General features: G+C 44.2%; 1 protein-coding gene across 1 annotated transcript; it reads right to left on the minus strand.

Annotated features, from left to right (window-relative positions):
- Positions 1–406: 406 nt before the first annotated feature.
- commd4 (COMM domain containing 4) lies at positions 407–17882 on the minus strand. Its single transcript, XM_060853608.1, has 8 exons — positions 17812–17882; positions 14098–14169; positions 12218–12283; positions 8915–8954; positions 7131–7250; positions 4376–4456; positions 3715–3891; positions 407–2833 (listed from the first exon to the last, which is right to left on the minus strand). The coding sequence occupies exons 1-8, from the start codon at positions 17812–17814 to the stop codon at positions 2793–2795; spliced, it is 600 nt and encodes a 199-aa protein (XP_060709591.1). The 5' UTR covers positions 17815–17882; the 3' UTR covers positions 407–2792.
- Positions 17883–19729: the final 1847 nt, after the last annotated feature.

Consider the following 19729-nt stretch of genomic DNA (forward strand, 5'->3'; position numbering starts at 1 on the left):
TGGGATTCTACGATTAGATTTGCGGACACTAAAAGTACTGACCGATGAGGAGATAGGGTGAGACAATGCAGTTTGAGATTAAGATCAGCCAGGATCTAATTACAGAGGAGCCTTGATTATCTGAAAGATACGGGCGGGGAATATTTTGTTTGGATAATCAAATGTCTGATAACAGTTTAGTCAAGCATCGGGACCTTGCTATCTTGCCAGATAATCTGAAATTCGGATAACCGAATGCTGGATAATCAAGGTTCCTCTGTAAATGATGAAGCAGGCTTGAGGGATCAAATAGCCTGCTCCTGCTTTTATGTTAAATTAGGTACAAATACTTCCATCGTTTCCATAGCGAATGACTGAATGCCTTCGACCATTAACCCACAAAATTATGGACAAAGGTACACTTCAGTTCAGATAAACTTTAGATTTTATTTTCACAATTTTTAAGTTTACATGATGCAATTAGTACTTATTTCAGGCCCCAGATTGCATGTCAAAACCTGAAAGAAACTTTAATCTCAGTGCTTCAACCCAAAACAAATCTCTACATCATATATAAACCAATGAGAAAATGAGTACTTGGAAAGGTCTGTGACTGTGACCAAAGGTATATACACTCGTTCCATAAACTGGGCAGCAACACAAACCAGTCTCAATACTGAATTGTTTATTGTCCCTGATTAAGTAAAAGGTACAATGTCATTTTGCTATATTGTCACACTGGTTTCTTCAGGAAGCAGAATATAATATTACAAACTGAAATTAAATCATATACTTTCAAATTTAACTATTTTTCCCCCAAATGCTTCTTTTGTAACTTTATTAGGCATATACATGTAAACAATGACCCACAACACCTATATGTTGTGGGTGGAATGGACACGCTTATTATCATTTCTGATGTTGAGAGCTAAGTTAAGCTTACAAATAGCACAATATCTTGGAGGTACAGAAAGCTCAATGCAACAATGCTCCAATTTATCAGGTACCTTTTCCCTGAAACTCACTGGCAAGTCTCCCCTTCTGATTGTCCCTGCATCAGACTGCCTTTCAAGATTTGATGTGGTGGTCCCAATGATTCCAAGCTGATCTCCAAGTATGGTGGAAAATTATGCTTTTTCTTTATTTGTTTGCGATGCAAAATGTAGACCCTGCCCTCTGGTGTCATAAAGTCAAAGTCAGCAAAGAGAAACACCAAGAGGACTGGAAAACCCATGCTCTGTCGTGAAGAAAACGCACCATTCTTCCAAACCCAACTCTGTGACGCCAGCTGGATCCAATTTTACTTTGGGGAGAGGATCCTCCTCAAATAATTCGGATGAATCTTTCTGCTCATCAATGTGGGAGTAAGAACTGGGATATTCTGTTATCATCAGCTGGTGCAATGGTTTCTTCCATAAGTAGGTGATGTTTCAACATTCCTGCAAACTCATTAGACTCAGCCATACAATATGGGAAAAGGGCAGGGAGCAATTTACACACTGTCTTGACCAGCCTTAGCTGCTTCGGAAAATCAATGTGGTCAGCTAATATATCGCGACAAATGAAAACAGTCAGTCACTAGCTTTTCTAAATATGGTTCTTCCCACAGTTTATGCTTGTTTTTTTTTCCCCTGGGCTAACTTACTCAGAGTTACCACAATGGTTAGACAGAAGCATGGGACTTGGAATCTACTTCCAAGCTAATTCACAAACCAGAGGCATAATGTCAAACAGCCAGAATCAAACACCTTGATCCTTCGAGAGTACACCGGCTTCAAGTTTACTGTTTGCTTCATTTGCTTGGTCTTATTTCTTTCTCAAATGCTTCAACTGGAGGTCAGACCCGGTCCCTCATTTGTCCAAGTATCTGCATGTCCCAAAGTGATTAGTGACTGAAGTGACCAGGTTTTATGATCCAGTTAGATCCAGCTTCACGTGAATGTCAAAATGGACTTAGTGGACAGAGACATGTGCACAAACCTCCACCTTTTGTTAACTACAAAGAATCGGGTGGACAAATAGAAGAATCTGGCATCAGGAAAATGATCGGTGCTCTTGATTGGTTTCAAAATCTCAAGAATAATACTTGTCAGCGTACAAAGAGGCCACTTGCACTGTTCCATTTCCTCTCACGTTCATGAAATGAACTGACTTTTCCATTGGTTGTACCAGGGCCTGCAGCCTGATAAGACATAAATCAGAACTGTTCAATTCTCAACATCATAAATAAACGGAATCTACCAGCTGTGTGAAGATGTGCAACTTAATATCCCCAACAATCTTGCTGAGAGGAGACGTTCACCGGTGTTGTCTTAGTTGGGTTGGAGTCAAGATCCACAGAAAATGGAGGCGAAAATGTTTCAATCCCCTGCACCTTAATTGGTCAATCTCACACAAACCTGTCAGATCAGCCAACTAAAGCAGCCCAACAAAGCGACTCAATTGGCTGTGAACAGACATTAATTTCTCATTGACGTTTCTCAGTGGTAATTCAGTTTGTGTCATTGATAGTCTCAAGATATTGGTGTGCTGAAGCAGCTAAACCATTACAAACAGAGTCATTCTCTAGAAAGTGCTTCATCAAGAGTTGAATTCAGGTTCCGAACACAGCCATCTTTCTGGCGATGTTTGCAGGAATTACTAAATCAAATGTTTAAATACCATGTGATCCACAAGCTGACAAACCTTCTCAACAGAGCGCAAACAAGAGTCGTTGTTCATTTTGTTTAAATATATCAGCTTATCTACCTCTGTCTCTCCAGTTTCCTGTAAATCCAGCAAGCCCACGGAAGTTGATCAACGTATAACATTGTTTAATTCAAAGAATTCATCAGTACTTGTGCTTGTTTGAGCTCTGAGCAGGAAAGAAGAACAAAAGAAACCATCAGCTATAATCAAATCTACTAACAATGTGCATTTATATATTGCCTATCACAGATTCTAAGCTACCCCACAAGATGTAATCAGAGATTGACATCGAAGCCTAAACATAGCTGACCTAAAGCTTGGTGGAAGAGGTAGGTTTTAAGGAGAATCATGCTGGAGATGAGAGAGATGGAGGGGCAAGGACAATCGTGGGAGTAATTTCAGAGCTTAGGAACCCGGTGGCTCAAGGCATACCGCCAACTCTGTGCCAAAGGAAATCATAGCTCTATAGAACATAGATACAGCCCTTGGTTCAACTAGTCTGTGGATGCACAAGACAACGGTTTTGGTGGGACCTAATCTCAAAAAGAAGTGTACCCACAGGTTACAGAGATAGTGAGGGAGGGATTTGAGAAAAGAGAGGATTAGAACGTTAAAGGCAGACATTAAATATCTGCACAATACCAATCAAATGGCCAGAGTAGAAGATCAACTAGGAGAAAGGTGAGGACTGCAGATGCTGGAGAGCAGAGCTGAAAATGTGTTGCTGGAAAAGCGCAGCAGGTCAGGCAGCATCCAAGGAGCAGGAGAATCGACGTTTCCGGCATAAGTCCTTCTTCAGGAATGAGGAAGGGCTTATGCCGGAAACGTCGATTCTCCTGCTCCTTGGATGCTGCCTGACCTGCTGCGCTTTTCCAGCAACACATTTCTCAGAGTAGAAGATGCAAAGAGATGCATTTGTGAGACACAGTGTAATCAGTCAAAGCAAGTGCAATGTAAGATTTTACACAACTTGAAAATGGGTTTAGTTACATTTCTAAATCACACTCCCCCCCCCTCCACCAACAATGTGCCTTAGGTTTGGCCTACCAGTGAGTAAGACTCGGAACTTGTTTGCTGAAACGGAAATGACTGTGGGCTCCACAGCGCCTGTGTCTACATTCCGAACATTTATCTTCAGCTGAACGACAGGTTCATTTACTTCCTTCAGCTCACTGGAACTTAGCGTGTAGTCCACTCTCCATGACACCGAGTCTAGTTTGTTCACTATACACAGAGTACAAGGCTAGTCAGGGTCACACAGTTTAAAACAGAGAAGGAAAATTAAAATCATTGAAACCCTATAGTGTGGAAGCAGGCCTTTTGGCCCATCAAGTCCACACTGACCTCCCCCTCCCCAAAGAGCAGCCCATCTCTGTAACCTTGCATTTCCCAAGGCTAACCCACCAAACCTATACATCCCTGGATACTATGGGCAATTTAGCATGGTCAATCCGCCTAACCTGCACATCTTAGGACTGTGGGAGGAAACCCACACAGACATGGGGGAATGTGCAAACCCTACAACAGACAGTTGCCTGAGGGTGGATTTGAACCTGGATTCCTGGCGCTGTAAGGCAGCAGTGCTAACCACTGAGCCACTGTGGTGCCCTACACACTCCCTCAAGTTTTGTTGTGTTTGGCACCACATTGCATTAAACTGGAGTGAGTCCTTTATCATTAAACCTCAAGAAAGGATAATACAACTTACATCTGAGGCTACTCTCCTTTAATCTGTCCTGAAGGGCAGTCTGTTTGTCTTCATAAGATTTACAGAGTGCAGAGGTGTGTTCTGAAAGGTTAAGCATGAGATGCAGTTAAGGAGGTAAGTTAAGATTCAATATCAAAGGTTATTTAGAGAGGATGGTGTAATTTTCACATTGAGAACGTTCTTTTCAAAGTGCACAGGCAAGAAAAAAATCAAAACATATTACATTCATGAAAACTTTATAACAAAAAAAAACATTTTTGCAAGGCCAGGTTGGAAACTGCTGTTAACTAATGGCTGATCATTGCTGTGAAATGGGAAGAAAAATAGTTGGAAGTTATTAACAGGTCAGCTTGCAAATGGAAAGACAGGTTATAATATTTCACATTTTTAACTTTGCGTGCAAATCTCTTCAAGGGCCTCATCCCTATACTTCAACACTATAATCTCCTTCAGTTTTACAATTACACTCTTGGCTTTTCTGACTGCAGTCTTCCTGTTCATCACCTACTCTCCCTCAATCAAAGAAGCCCCACAGGCCATTCAGCCCGTACAAGGAGCATCCCACCCAGACCCATCCTAACCCTGTAACCCTTCATTTCCCACCTAGCCTACACATCCCTGGACACTGGGCAATTGCCCATGCACTTAATGTGCACATCTTTGGTTGAAATGGAGCAGCTGGAGGAAACACACAGAGACGGGGAGAACTTGCAAATGTCACACAGCCAGTCACCCGAGGTTGGAATCGAACCCAGGTCCCTGGTGCTGGGAGGCAGCAGTGCTAACTATGGAGCCACCATACCACTCCTCAGTCCCATCGCTGGTAAAAATGCCTTCAGCAGTTTAATTCCAAGAGCTGTATTTCATATCCTCTCTATCTCTCCACACCTCCCTCTTCTGCTTGAAGTTTCCCTTTAAAAGGCAACAATCTTTTGGTTCTCCTCTCTAATGGCTCCGTGCTTTGGATTAAAGTTGTCTGATGCCTCTAATACACCTTACAACAGATTTGTATCGTATAGACAAAGGCAACTTACTGACTGTTCTAGAAGCATTAAAAAAAAACTTAGAAGTGGGAGAATCAAAGGATATAATCAATATAAGGTTAAATAATAGTACAATTATCAAATAACATTAAATCAAATCAAGTAACATCAGTGTTATGCAATAGACCTATATAAAAAACCTTTTGTCTTTTATACAAATAATGGAGGCAAAAAGACATGTAGGGAAACGTACAATAAGAAAAAGGTGAAAATAACAGAACAAGTCCATACAGCAACACTAGATTAGATTCGATTACTTACAGTGTGGAAACAGGCCCTTCGGCCCAACAAGTCCACACTGACCCGCCAAAGCGCAACCCACCCATTCCCCTACATTTATCCCTTTACCTAACACTATGGGCAATTCAACATGGCCAATTCACCTAACCTGCACATCTTTGGACTGTGGGAGGAAACCAGAGCACCCAGAGGAAACCCACGCAGACACGGGGAAAATGTGCAAACTCCACACAGTCAGTCGCCTGAGTCGGGAATTGAACCCGGGTCTCTGGCGCTGTGAGGCAGCAGTGCTAACCACTGTGCCACCATGCTGCCCACTATGACAAAACAATTAGCAAGATAATTGTGCGAGATAAAACACTGGCTGAAGTTACCATGAAGGACTCTACTTCTCAACCTCTCCTTCCTGAGGCGTACTGACCCTCAGATTAAACCACCACCAGTCGTCTCTCTCCAAACAGCATTCTGGTCTATGGTGACTTGACTTTTACCTTTCAATTATAAAAATTGCTTTGGTCAGACTGAAAGCTCAAGGAGCACAGGTTGCACACCTTGACGGAAAAAGTAAGCAGTGGTCCAAAGTAATTTCTTGGAATGATTAGGGTCCATTTAGGGCAGCAAGGTGGCTCAGTGTTAATACTGCTGCCCCACAGTACCAGGGAGCTGGGTTCAATTCCACCCTCAGGTGACCGTCTGTGTGGAATTTTCACATTCTCCCAGTGTCTGCACAAATTTTTTCCCACATTGCAAAGATGCACAGGTTAGTTGGATTGGCCATGGGACATGCAGAATAAGGGGAATGGGGTGGGTCTGGGTGGGAGCTCTTTGGTGGGTCGGTGTGTGGACTTGATGGGCCAAATGGCCTGCTTCCACTGTCTAGGGATTCTACAAACAAAAGGGCAGCTTTATCACCGAGTGATAGTTCATTTTGAACAAGAGATGTGAAGCATAAAAGGCAAAGCCACGATAGTCCTAGACAGGATGATTGGTGGTGGTTTAACCTGAGGGTCACTATGTCCTCAGGAAAGGGGAGAAGAGGAGTACTTCATGGTAACCTCAGCAGCTGTGGGAATTGAACCCACGCTATTGATGTCACCCTTCATCTCAAACCAGCCATCCAGACAATTCAGCTAATCAACCCTGTAAGTTGAGAAGTGTACATATGTAGTGTTACATGAAATTACAGACATAGACACAGGCTATTCAGCCAAACTCATCCAGGCAACACACAAGCCTTCACCCATCCCTTGGTTATTTCACTCCATCTTTTCTCTTCCTCATGCATTTATCAAGCTTCCTTGTGAATGGCACCTGCATTATTCACCTTGATCTGTACATTCTGCATTATAATCACTCTTCACAAAGAGGGTTACCATGAACTTCCTCTAGGATTTTTTTGTCGGCAATTGCTAAGTCAGGTTTTAAACAACGACAAAACATTGTTATTATTGCTTCAGGTAGACCAACAGTACCTTTTGGCAGACCAAGTTGTTGTAATTCACTTGATAGTGATTCACCATCAACACCATATTTGGCAGCACTTGATAGAACAAAGTTCAGCACTGCAACGGTTGCCTTTATATCACTGGTTTCTGGAATTAGAAATACAAAAATAAGCCTTTGATCTTTATTTCCAGGAATGTTGACTGTCTTGTGTGCAGCTTTACATAGGTACTCATTCTGCAACAGAAAATCCGGGGGATAAAAATGACTTTGCGAATTCACATTGTGAAAGGAAAATTGGAGACTGTTATGAAATGGAGTTTTTAAAACTCAACAGAAAGCAACACATGCGATCTCCTCATTCAATACAGACTCTCCCACATTAACACGGAGATATGCATCAGCTTTTCTCTAGCCAAGTACATCAGTTCCTTTATGATGTGGAGATGCCAATGTTGGACTGGGGTGGGCAAAGTCAGAATCACACCACACCAGGTTATAGTCCAACAGGTTTATTTAAAATCAGAAAGCTGCTCCTTTGTCAGGTGATGTCTCTAATTTTACGCACGTGCTAATCGCAAATCTCATTACGGTGCAGAGATTGGACGATCAGCAAGTGAATCAATGATAAAATGTCTGAAATGTTTAAAGAAAAAGAGAGAAAGGGGAAGTCAAAGAGCTAGCATGGAATCAATGGGCGGATTGGGCTGTAAAAATCCACGATTCAATGCACATATTGGTTCGTTAAATCAATGATGCATGTGACTGTTGGATGGGCTCGGTGTGGGCCTGTTAGACACAATTTAGAATTTGTCACTAAGTCAGCTGGCAGCCCAACTGCACCTGGACTGTCAGGATTCCTGGTACAAATTCCACTTCGGGGTTGAGCACAAACATCAAGGTTGATGCTGTACAGTAGCATTGAAGGTTTGATGTAATATCAGAAATGCCATCTTTCAGATGAGGCATAAGACGGACACCCCTTCTGGGAGGATAGAAATATTCATGGGGGTGGAGGGGAGGGCGTATTAGCCTAGTGGTATTATCGCTGGACTGTTAATTCAGAGACCTAGGTAACATTCTGGGGATCTGGGTGTGAATCTAGCAACATCAGAGGGTGGAATTTATATTCAAAGAAAATCTGGAATTAAGAGTCTAATGACAACTGTGAATCCACTGTCAACTGTCAGGAAGGAATCCATCTGGTTCACTAATATCATTCAGGGAAGGAATCCACTATCCTTACCTGATCATGGCCTACATGTGACTCCAGACCCACAGTAATGTGGTTGACTCTTACCACCCTCTGGGGGGGCAGTTAGGGATGGGCAGTAAATGCAGACATAGCCAGCAATGCCCTCAATCTCATGAATGAATTAAGAACATTTATTTTTAATGTAACCGGCACCAATTCAAAAAATGAGAGTTATATCCCCAGTGTTCTAGCCAACATTTATTCCTTACTTACAATCACAAAAAGAACTTATCTAATCATTATCACTCTTTATTTTGGGGGCGTTTGCAGTGTTTCATGCTTTACAACAGTGACTACCATTCAAAACTACTTCATTGCTGTAAACTGCCTTCAGATTGTGCACAATGCTACACAAAAATGTAACACTCCTTTTCCTTTTGCATTGTCACATCAACCAGACATTAAGGAGTAACATTTTTCACCTAATGCGTTTACTGTTTAACAATATACTGTGATGCAACAGTAAGTTTGCAAGTACAGCATATTTTCAAAGCACATTTTTAAGCATTGCAAAATTGGAGTGGACGATATGCACAGAAAAGCTTTACGCAGACTTACCAAACTTAGCATCTGAAGTGAGCTTTGCAACTTTCTCATACTAAAGGGGAGAGACAACAGATAACGCATGATTGTTAGTACAATGTGGGATTCGTTGTTAATGCAAAAAAAATTCACAAAACATTTGCACAGCTCTCGCTTACAGGAATATGTACACAATCTGAGTCAAGGCCCAAGCTTGCAAAACTTGTATTGAATTGAATTTCTCGTGACGTGTACCACAGTGAAAAGCTTTGCCTTGCGAGCAATACTGGCAGATCACAGAGTTAAATAGTATAGATAAGTAAATAATAGGTAAATAGCGACAAAAACAAAAACACAGGTACACTGTACAGGCGAATGGTAAGAGTTCGCGAGTGCATTCAGTATTCTAACAGTAGAGCAGAAACTGTTACAAAACCGGCTGGTGCGTGTGTTCAGGCTTCTGTACCTTCTCCCCAATGGTAGAGGTTGTAGAAAAGCATTGCCAGGGTGGGATGGATCTTTGAGAATGCTGGCGGCCTTTCCTTGACATTGGGCCTGGTAGATGGATTCTGTAGATGGGAGGTTGGCCTTTGTGATTGTCCGGGCTGAGCTCACCACACTCTGTAACCGTCTCCGATCTTGAATGGTACAGTTGCCATACCAGGTAGTAAGTCGATTCTGTGTTGCTGGAAACGCACACCAGGGCAGGCAGCATCCGAGGAGCAGGAAAATCAACATTTCGGGCCGAAGGGCGAAATGTCAACTCACCTGCTCCTCAGATGCTGCCTGACCTGCTGTGCTTTTCCAGCAACAAACTCTCGACTCTGATCTCCAGCATCTGCAGACTTCACATTCTCCTATGCCAGGTAGTGATACATCCAGACAGAATGCTCTCGACGGTGCACCTATAAAAGTTGGCAAGGGAATTCTCCATCATGCCAAATTTCCTCAGCTGCCTGAGTTAGAAGAGACGTGGTTGGGCCTTTGTAACCAGTGGGTCCACATGAAGAGTCCAAGAAATCTTGTTGTGAATGACCACTCCCAGGAGCATGACACTCCCCATTCGTTCACCTACGTATTTTGTTGCACATCATGTGCATTCCTGCCTTTACATAGGCAGTCCAGTGGTGAACCATTGGCTGAACTTACTACTGAAGGGCTCTTATGGTACAGTGGTAGTGTCCCCACCCGTGGGCCAGAATGCCCAGGTTCAAGCTCCATCTGCTCACGAGGTGTATGTCTGAACAGTTATTTAAAAGAATTTCTGATCGGCAGGAAAGTGATTACAAAGCACTGAATTGTTATTATGAATATAGGAGATGGGGCCATACGGCATTCCACATCATGGCTGATCCACCTCAACGCCATTTTCCCACGGTATTCCCATATCCTTTAATGTCCATATTCGATCGGTGTCTGTCTTGAACGCTATATCTGCTATAACACGTGTTTTGTTAATGCAAACTCACTGTCACACAGTTGATGAATTGGGGACACTGTTTCTATAGCACAAACTTTTAAAGTATTGGGTATAACACGATTCCAGCCCCATTAGTTTAAATGGAGCTGCTATTACGCAATTTTCTTACAACACGGGGGCTGCACGAGAACAGAATTACCACGAGATAGCTGAGCCGACGGTACTGAGCTTGAGCAGTCGCTTTACCTATTGCTGTTACTTTCTGATCAGACATCCTCCACGTTTCCTTTGCTAACCTGGAGACTCACAGCAAGTGGTCTCCTCCAGGGTGAGACAAAACCTGGCACAATGCCCGCTGCTTCCTCCTGTTTGCCGAGAGTTCATCAGCGAAATACACTCAGAGTTGGGTGAAACTCAAATAGTAGAGGCTGTGGAAGGTTATGTTGACCTATGGCAGGTTTTACATAAAAACAAACAGGAGAAGAACTAGGCCCTTCAAAGTCAAAAATCACACAACATCAGGTTATAGTCCAATAGGTTTATTTGGAAGCATTAGCTTTCAGGGCACTGTGCCTTCATTAGGTGGCACAACTTACTGCTTCCAATTAAACCTGTCAGACTATAACCTGGTGTTGTGTGACTTTTAACTTTGCACACCCCAGTCCAACACTGCCATCTCCAAATCATGACTACTATAGGCCCCTCAAGCTTGCTTCACCATGGAATAAGATTGTGGCTGATCTGATGTGACCTTCCTGCCTACTTTCCGCAACCTTTAACTCCCCGTTTAATTCAGGCCTGAATTTATTCATTGCACCACTGTCTGGATAAAGAATTCCAAACCCTCACAATCCTCAGAGTCTTTTAAAAAATCCTCATTTGTGTCTTAAATCAGAGATACCTTCTTCTCAAACTGTGCCCTAGATTTTTCAACAAAGGAAAACTCAGAGTCTGTCCTGTTAAGGTCCCTTAGAATCTTATGGTTTCAAAAGGTCACCTCTCATTTTTTTCTGAACTCCAATGTGTATAAACCCAACCTGCTCAACCTCTCCTCGCAAGACATACCCTCTGTCCCTTTGTAACCACTAAAGTGGGAGATGGTGAGAAGGGGGAGAATAAAAGTTGTTTAAAATCATAGCATAAAAACCCCATAAACGTATTCTCCTGTGTGATACAGATGAGGAGAAAGTGAGGACTGCAGATGCTGGGTGATGAAGAGAATTCCTGATGAAGGGCTTATGCTTGAAACGTCGACTCTCCTGCTCCTCGGATGCTGCCTGACCGGCTGTGCTGATATTGATGCGGTCCTTATAAGAGCTGAAAATGTGTTGCTGGAAAAGCGCAGCAGGTCAGGCAGCATCCAAGGAACAGGAGATTCGACGTTTCAGGCATAAGCCCTTCTTCAGGAATGAGGAAAGTGCGTCCAGCAGGCTAAGATAAAAGGTAGGGAGGAGGGACTTGGGAGAGGGGCAATGGAGATGTGATAGGTGGAAGGAGGTCAAGGTGAGGGTGATAGGCCGCAGATTTCTCCAGTTTCCTCATTTCCCCTCCCCCCACCTTGTCTCAGTCAAATCCCTCGAACTCAGCACCGCCTTCCTAACCTGCAATCTTCTTCCTGACCCACTCCGGCCTATCACCCTCACCTTGACCTCCTTCCACCTATCACATCTCCATCGCCCCTCTCCCAAGTCCCTCCTCCCTACCTTTTATCTTAGCCTGCCTGGCACACTTTCCTCATTCCTGAAGAAGGGCTTATGTCCGAAACGTCAAATCTCCTGTTCCTTGGATGCTGCCTGACCTGCTGCGCTTTTCCAGCAACACATTTTCAGCTCTGATCTCCAGCATCTGCAGACCTCACTTTCTCCTCACGGTCCTTATAAGACCATAGCAAGTCCTATTAGAATGCTTTTTAAACTTACATCAATTCCATCTCCCAGCAGGTCTTTCAGTACCTGGACACAGAGCAACTTCACTTTCACTGAAGACTAGAAGAGAAATCAAAGACTTTTTTAAGAAGAGGTGTACAAGCAAAAAAGTAACTCTTACATCATGCATAGATTGTGCATTCTCCCATGAGTAAGAAATTGCTGGATGCAGAAATGACAGACTGGAATAAGTAAGGTCGTTATATGTCTTTTAAAACTCATGCATCCGATGGCTAGCCCAGCATTTATTGCCCATCTGTAATTGCCCCAGAGGGCAGTTGAAAGTCAACCACATTGCTGTGGGACTGGAGTCACACGTAGGCCAGACCAGCTAAGGATGGCAGCTTCCTTCCCTGAAGGACGTTAGTGAACCAGATGGGTTTTCTTTAATAAGAATCAACAGTAGATGCAAGAAACAAAAACAGAAGTTGCTGGAAAAGCTCAGCAGGTCTGGCAGCATCTGTGAAGAGAAATCAGAATTAACATTTCAAGTCCAGTGACCCTTTGTCAGTTCTGAGCTCCAGCAACTTCTATTTTTGCTTCTGATTTACAGCATGTGCAGTTCTTTTGGATTTTAACAGTAATTGCCATTAGGCTTTTGCTTTTAATTTCTTTTTCTTAATTGAATTCAAATTTCACCATCTGTCATGGTGAGAGGTGAACCCACAGCCTCAGAACATTAGCCTGGGAGTCTGGATTATTAGTCCAGTGCCATTACTATTACCACCTCCCCATTTCTAAGTATGAATTTGTCAATATTATCATTTACCAAAAATTGTGCATCTGCCCAGTTGGATTAAAATACTAAAATCACACACACTCTATGTGTCACTTTTCAGCTTGAATAAGATCTGGGAAACAAAGGGGAGCAAGTGAAGCGTCAGTTATACAAAGACTTTGCTCAAAGACTGAGACATAATGTCCTCAGTTCTGGAACTGGCACCAGGTCCAAAGGGTAGAATGGCCAGGAGGGGCTGTACAAGTTGAGATTGCATCGGCTTAAGTTTAGAAAGCTGAGGAATGATCTAATTGATATGTTTAAAATAATAAGCTGAAAGTAGAGAAAATCTTTCCTCCGATTAAGGAATCTGCACAAATCTTCATGTTGGAGCCATCCCGCAGTGAAATCAGGAAGGTCACCTTCCCAAATAGTAGCCCTGCTGCAAACATTCCCACGTGGAAACAAACTACTTTGAAACTGATCATCTGCAACAAAACATCACAGAAGCTGGAAGGATATTATTAAGCTGGAGAGGGCTCAGAAAGGATTTATCAGGGTGTTGTCAGGAATGGAGGGTTTGAGATATAATAAAGGCCTGGAACATTTTTTCACTGGAGTTTGAAAGGCGACCTGATAGAAGTTTATAAAATTGTGAGGTGTACAGTTAGAGTTAATGGTGGTTGTCTTTCCCTCAGGTGGGAGATTTCAAGACTCAGGGACACATTTTTAAGGTGAGACGAGACAGATTTTAAAAAGACATGAGGGGCAAATGTTTTTACAAAGGGGGTGGTTCATGTGTGAACTTCCTGAGGAAGTGGTAGATGTGAGTACAATTACAATGTTTAAAAAACATTTGGATAAGTACATAAATAGGAAAGGTTTGGAGGGCTATGGGCCAGGAGCAGGCAGGTGGGACTAGTTTAGTTTGGGATCATGGTCAGCACGGACTGGTTGAATTGAAGAGTCTGTTTCCATGCTGTATGGCTCTGTTTAATGGCCAACTACATGGTGTATCGATCTGATGGGAAGAACTCCGCAAAACGTTGGCATTAGCTGTAAGTAGCCACAGTAAAGACTATTCCCCACGCGCAATTGATGGGACAGTGCCTGAAGCATAACAGCATTCGGACATGCGTAAGGTTTGACACTCAACTAGTTTTGCCAAGGTGCTGATCTCTGCCAGAACCCAGTCAGGGCAGTCCAGGTCGCCACAGAAACGGAACCTCTGCAAAATAAAAGATGACGTTAGTCTCTCTCTCTCTCTCTACATCATACACACGTCAGATGACAAAACACCCGGCTTAAATGCAAACATTTACTTTGCAATAGATCAGTTGAACAATTTGAAAATATTTTGAATAGGCAGCAAAAAAACAACAGAAAAATAAATTATAGCGTCTAACTGTCAGGAATGGAGAGGCTGGGGCCTATTTTCTCTGGAAGGATGAGGGGTGACCTATTGTTTCCTTACAGCAGAGAAGGCTCAGGGAAACCTGGTTGAGGTGTACAAGTTCTGAGGGGCACGGACAGGATAGACAAGGAGAAACACTTCCTTTAGTAGAGTCATAGAGATGTACAGTATGGAAGCAGACCCTTTGGTCCAACCCGTCCATGCCGACCAGTTATGCCAACCCAATCTAGTCTCACCTGCCAGCACCCAGCCCATATCCCTGCATACCCTTCCTATTCATATACCCATCCAAATGCCTCTTAAATGTTGTAATTGTACCAGCCTCCACCACTTCCTCTGGCAGCTCATTCCATACACATACCACCCTCTGTGTGAAAAAGTTGCCCCTTAGGTCTCTTTTATATCTTTCCCCTCTCACCCTATGCCCTCTACTTCTGGACTCCATGATTCCAGGGAAAAGACTTTGCCTATTTACCTTATCCATGCCCCTCAATTTCGTAAACTTGAGGATTTAATATCCAGGAGCCCAGTTTTACAGCGAGGAGGGGATTTTAGGATTTCTTCTATAGTGAGAGGGTAGATATCTGGAACTCTATGTCTAAAAGTGTGGTACAGACGGAAACTCTTAAAACATTTAGGAACTATTTAGATGTCCACTCAAAATCTCAGTTAATAATGTAAATGTACTTAAGGGGGAGCTGGATCAGAAGGCTGTTTGATAGGGCTAGATGGAGTAACACTATCAGATAAATGGATTTTTGTATATTGTTCCTGATATTGTGAATTTTAGGTACCCTGCTTCATAAATGTTTCTGGGTTGGTAAGTTGAGGCTTAACTGTTGGCATTTGTGTAACTGTTTACATTGACGGGGTTAGGCACAAGGGATAACATTTTGCAGGAATCTCGGCAGTTTGGGAAGCTGGAATAATTCAGAAAGACTGAATGGAATTGAGAACAGATTGAAAATACAAAGCCAGAGGCAGGGGGTAAAAAAAAAAGAGAATCTGATGGGTTATTCTGTCTGCACACTACTGATTGTATAACCCAAGGCTCAAAGTGTAAGGAACAATTTAAGCATGTTACAGGGGTGTTATAGATTAGATTACTTACAGTGTGGAAACAGGCCCTTCGGCCCAACAAGTCCACACCGACCCGCCGAAGCGCAACCCACCCATACCCCTACATTATCCCTTACCCCTTACCACTATGGGCAATTTAGAATGGCCAATTCACCTGACCCGCACATCTTTGGACTGTGGGAGGAAACCGGAGCACCCGGAGGAAACCCACGCAGACACGGGGAGAACGTGCAAACTCCACACAGTCAGTCGCCTGAGTCGGGAATTGAACCCGGGTCTCCAGGCGCTGTGAGGCAGCAGTGCTAACCACTGTGCCACCGTGCCGCCCACGACTGTGTTCTAAAGTTTTTAACGGTGGTTCCGAAAATGCATTGTTATCGATCATGTATTAAGGGTTCACTAAAGTAACCATAAAGGCAGCAATGGGAGTTGAAGTAAGTGAAAAACATTGCAGAAGAGCTAGGGAGCTCATAGCCAGCTCACTGCCATAAGAGTATAGGAGGAGCAGCTCTTCTAGTATAGTGGTGGTGTCCCTACCTCAAGGTCAGAAGGCCCCTGGCACAGCTCCCACCTACTTCAGAGGTTTATCATAACATGCTTGGAGAGGGGCATTAAAAATATCTATAAGCACAGAAGGCCATTCAGCCTATCTAACGGGATTATCCATTGAGCCACATTCTGCTCTGCTCTGGTTTTCCCAGCAATTTCCATCTTCAGCGAACATCCAATTCCATTTTGAAAATTACTACTAGATCACATATCATAACAACACCCAAAACTGTCAGACAATCTGAAGTCATTGAACTTGCCCAGAACTTCATTCTAAATATTTTGGTGCATGTCCTGTTAGGAGCTAAATTAGCCACACACAAAAAAAACTAAACAACAGAGGCAATATTTCTTTAAAATAAGCTGCAATAGCATATTTGCATTTCAGACGTCCCACTCACCGTAATTTTTCAAAGTTGCACAAAATGACAACTTAGATGATTAAAAACAAAACTGACTTCTGTTAACAGGAAAACTGACAAAATGCACACATTTTAGTGCCATAAAAGCTAGATTCTAGATGACTGTGCAGCACTTTCAACACAAAACAAAATCGATATACACAGACAAAACATGATCACCACGAACATTCAAACTCAAGGGCAGATGACTATTTATTTATAACAAAACCAAGATACACAGCCCAGACACACACCTGCCTGACATACGAAGCCCGGCACACACATGTACACACACACACGAAGCCCGGCATGCGCGCGCGCGCGTGCACACACACACAGAGCCTAACACATAAACCCGGGCACGTGCAGATGCACACAGTACCCGACACACAAACCCAGGTGCAGGCGCATACACACAGTGCCTGACACACAAACCCAGAGGCGCGCACGCACACACAGTGCCCGACACACAAACCCGGGCACGTACCACACATACACACACACAGTGCCCGACACACAAACCCGGGCACGTACCACACATACACACACACAGTGCCCGACACACAAACCCGGGCACGTACCACACATACACACACACACAGTGCCCGACACACAAACCCAGGCACGTACCACACATACACACACACACAGTGCCCGACACACAAACCCGGGCACGTACCACACATACACACACACACAGTGCCCGACACACAAACCCAGGCACGTACCACACATACACACACACAGTGCCCGACACACAAACCCGGGCACGTACCACACATACACACACACAGTGCCCGACACACAAACCCGGGCACGTACCACACATACACACACACAGTGCCCGACACACAAACCCGGGCACGTACCACACATACACACACAGTGCCCGACACACAAAACCCAGGGGCGTGCGCGCGCGCACACACGCACACACACACACACACACTGCCTGACATACAAACCCAGGCATGCGCACGCACACGCAGGGGAAAGGGGAGGGCAGGAGGGAAGGGGAGGGAGGGGGTGAGGGTGGTGGGAGGAGTGAGGGGGAGGGGGTGAAGGGGAGGGGGTGAAGGGGAAAGCAGAGAGAGGTGGGGAGCAACGTTCAAGGGGCAGCTGGTCGGGGGATGGGCCATTCAGCCCTTCGGGCCATCAATCCAACCAGTCTATCCCACCCCGGCTTTAACCCCTCCCTCCTCCCCCCGACTTGGAAAGGGTTGCTAGTTTAGAGAGGGGGCTGAGTGGGCCGAAGGGCCAGACCCTGTACTGTACACACTCTGGTTGTTATTGGGGGGTAGGAAGCCCAGCCTCCCTGCTAGCCCTCAGATGGGCTGAGCGGCCTTTAACAGCGAGTGTGTCCCAGGGGGTCAGGCTCCCTCCCCTCCCCCTCTGTCTACCCTGCCCTAGGTCGGGCCACACTCACCATGGTGACTCCAGGCCGCACTCCCTTCCCCACCCTCGGGGCACCTTCTGTCTCAATCAGCTGAGCACAGGCTGTGGGCCGACCAGCGGCTTTCCCTGGGAAAGGCACTCCCTCCCTCCCACACCCACCCCCCACCCCACTGGCCGACCAGCAGCTTTCCCTGGTGTTTCATTCTGCTCCTCCTGGCAGCACAGAAACTACATTATTATGTTTTAAAAACCCACCACTCGAATGTCAAGGTTCACCCACCAACAGCAGCACCCACCGAATAAAATAAACACCCCCTTTGTCCCCCTCCAAAGAACTGGAAGCCAGAAACACAATAAAAGATCTGATTTTGTTCAGCTCTGAGGAAGGGTCGCGCTGTCAGGCGTGATGTGAAGGTGCTGGTGTTGGACTGGGGTGGGCAATGTTTTAAAAAATCACACAACACCAGCTTATAGTCCAACAGGTTTAATTGAATGGTCTGTTTACTTTCATAGAGCCTAACACTCATGCAGCACAGATCAGGCTATTTGGCCCATCAAGTCTGCACCAACTAATCTGAATCTACAAACTGGGTGTTGCTGGTTGGGTCAGCATTAATTGCCCGTCCTCAGTTCCCTTGAGATGGTGGGGGTGAGTTGCCTTATTAAACATCGTGAGGTCCCACCTCAACAATTTTCTTTATCCTTCCATGGGATGTGGGCATCACTGGCAAAGGCAGCATTTGTTGCTCAATCTCTCATTGCTGAATAGCTTGATGGGGCCACTTCAGAGAGTAATTATGAGTCAACTGCATTGCTGTGGGACTGGAGTCACATACAATCCAGACTAGGAAGGGACACAATACTCTCCGCTGAAGGGCACCAATGAATCAGACATGTTTTTAAATGACAATTTTTGTCATGGAGCCAGGACTGAGGCTAGCTTTCAGTTCCAAACAATTACATTCAAATTCCACCAGCTGCCCATGGTGGGATTTGAACCCAGGTCCCCAAGGTTTAGCCTGGGTTTTGGGGTGACTAGCCCAGCAACACAACCATCAGGCCATGGATAGTCAAGTGAGACATCAGAGCGAGCAGTAGGCAGGCAGTGAAGATGGCTACTGGTTGGGGAGCCAATGGAGCCTGGTCAGACCATGTGGAAGCCCTGATTAGAAAGACTGTAATGTCAATCTTTTTAGCTTTCTTTCTTAGTGTCCTAACTTACACCATGTATGTCTGTAGTGTAGTGGAACTCTTTTTCTTTATTTTCTCTACTTTTTGTGCCTGGGTACTTTACATCTAGGATGGCACCATGCGTTGGTGACTTTATGTAGTTTTCACAGAACTCCTGTTCTTTTGTTACTTGAGTGCACATGACAACCTAATTTGAACAACTATTTGCATTTATAAAGCACTTATCAAAATCACAATACACATTAAAGCACTTTATAGCCAATGACGCACTTTTGAAGTGTTGTCACTGTTTCAAAACAGGAAATTGGAGAGCACACCAAGCTCCCACAACCAGTAATGTAGTTTAGGGTGGATTCGGAAAGGTCGATTCCCCTTTTTGGAGAGTCAAGGACATAACTTCCAAATAAATTTCACATGTTTTAATCCAGAAATCACAAGGAATTTCTTAGGGTAATGAATTCTTTACCATAGAGGGCTGGGTCCTTAACTACATTTACTGCTGAGATAGATTTTTAATCAGTATGGGAATTGAAGGTTAGTGGGAAAGTGGATTTTACATCAGCCATCATCTATTAAATTGTGAAGCAGACTAATGGGCCAAATGATCTATTTCTGCTCTTGTCTCTTATGGTCTAAATGTGTTTGTAATAATATTATATGGAACTGTAAGAATCTCAACACATACACTGACCAGCACTTCAAAGGGGCCAGGAGACTCTCAGATTTGTCTCTGTTTGGCCTAAGGCGAGGAGGTACCA

Source organism: Hemiscyllium ocellatum, chromosome 42, assembly GCF_020745735.1.
Source record: "Hemiscyllium ocellatum isolate sHemOce1 chromosome 42, sHemOce1.pat.X.cur, whole genome shotgun sequence".
In the NCBI taxonomy this organism is placed as follows: domain Eukaryota; kingdom Metazoa; phylum Chordata; class Chondrichthyes; order Orectolobiformes; family Hemiscylliidae; genus Hemiscyllium; species Hemiscyllium ocellatum.

Coding starts and splice junctions, on each gene's coding strand:
- commd4 (XM_060853608.1), bottom strand. Junction 12,284..14,097: donor TCAGCACCTTGGCAAAACTA/GTTGAGTGTCAA, acceptor TTTCTCTTCTAG/TCTTCAGTGAAAGTGAAGTT. Junction 7,251..8,914: donor CACTTCAGATGCTAAGTTTG/GTAAGTCTGCGT, acceptor TTCTAATTCCAG/AAACCAGTGATATAAAGGCA.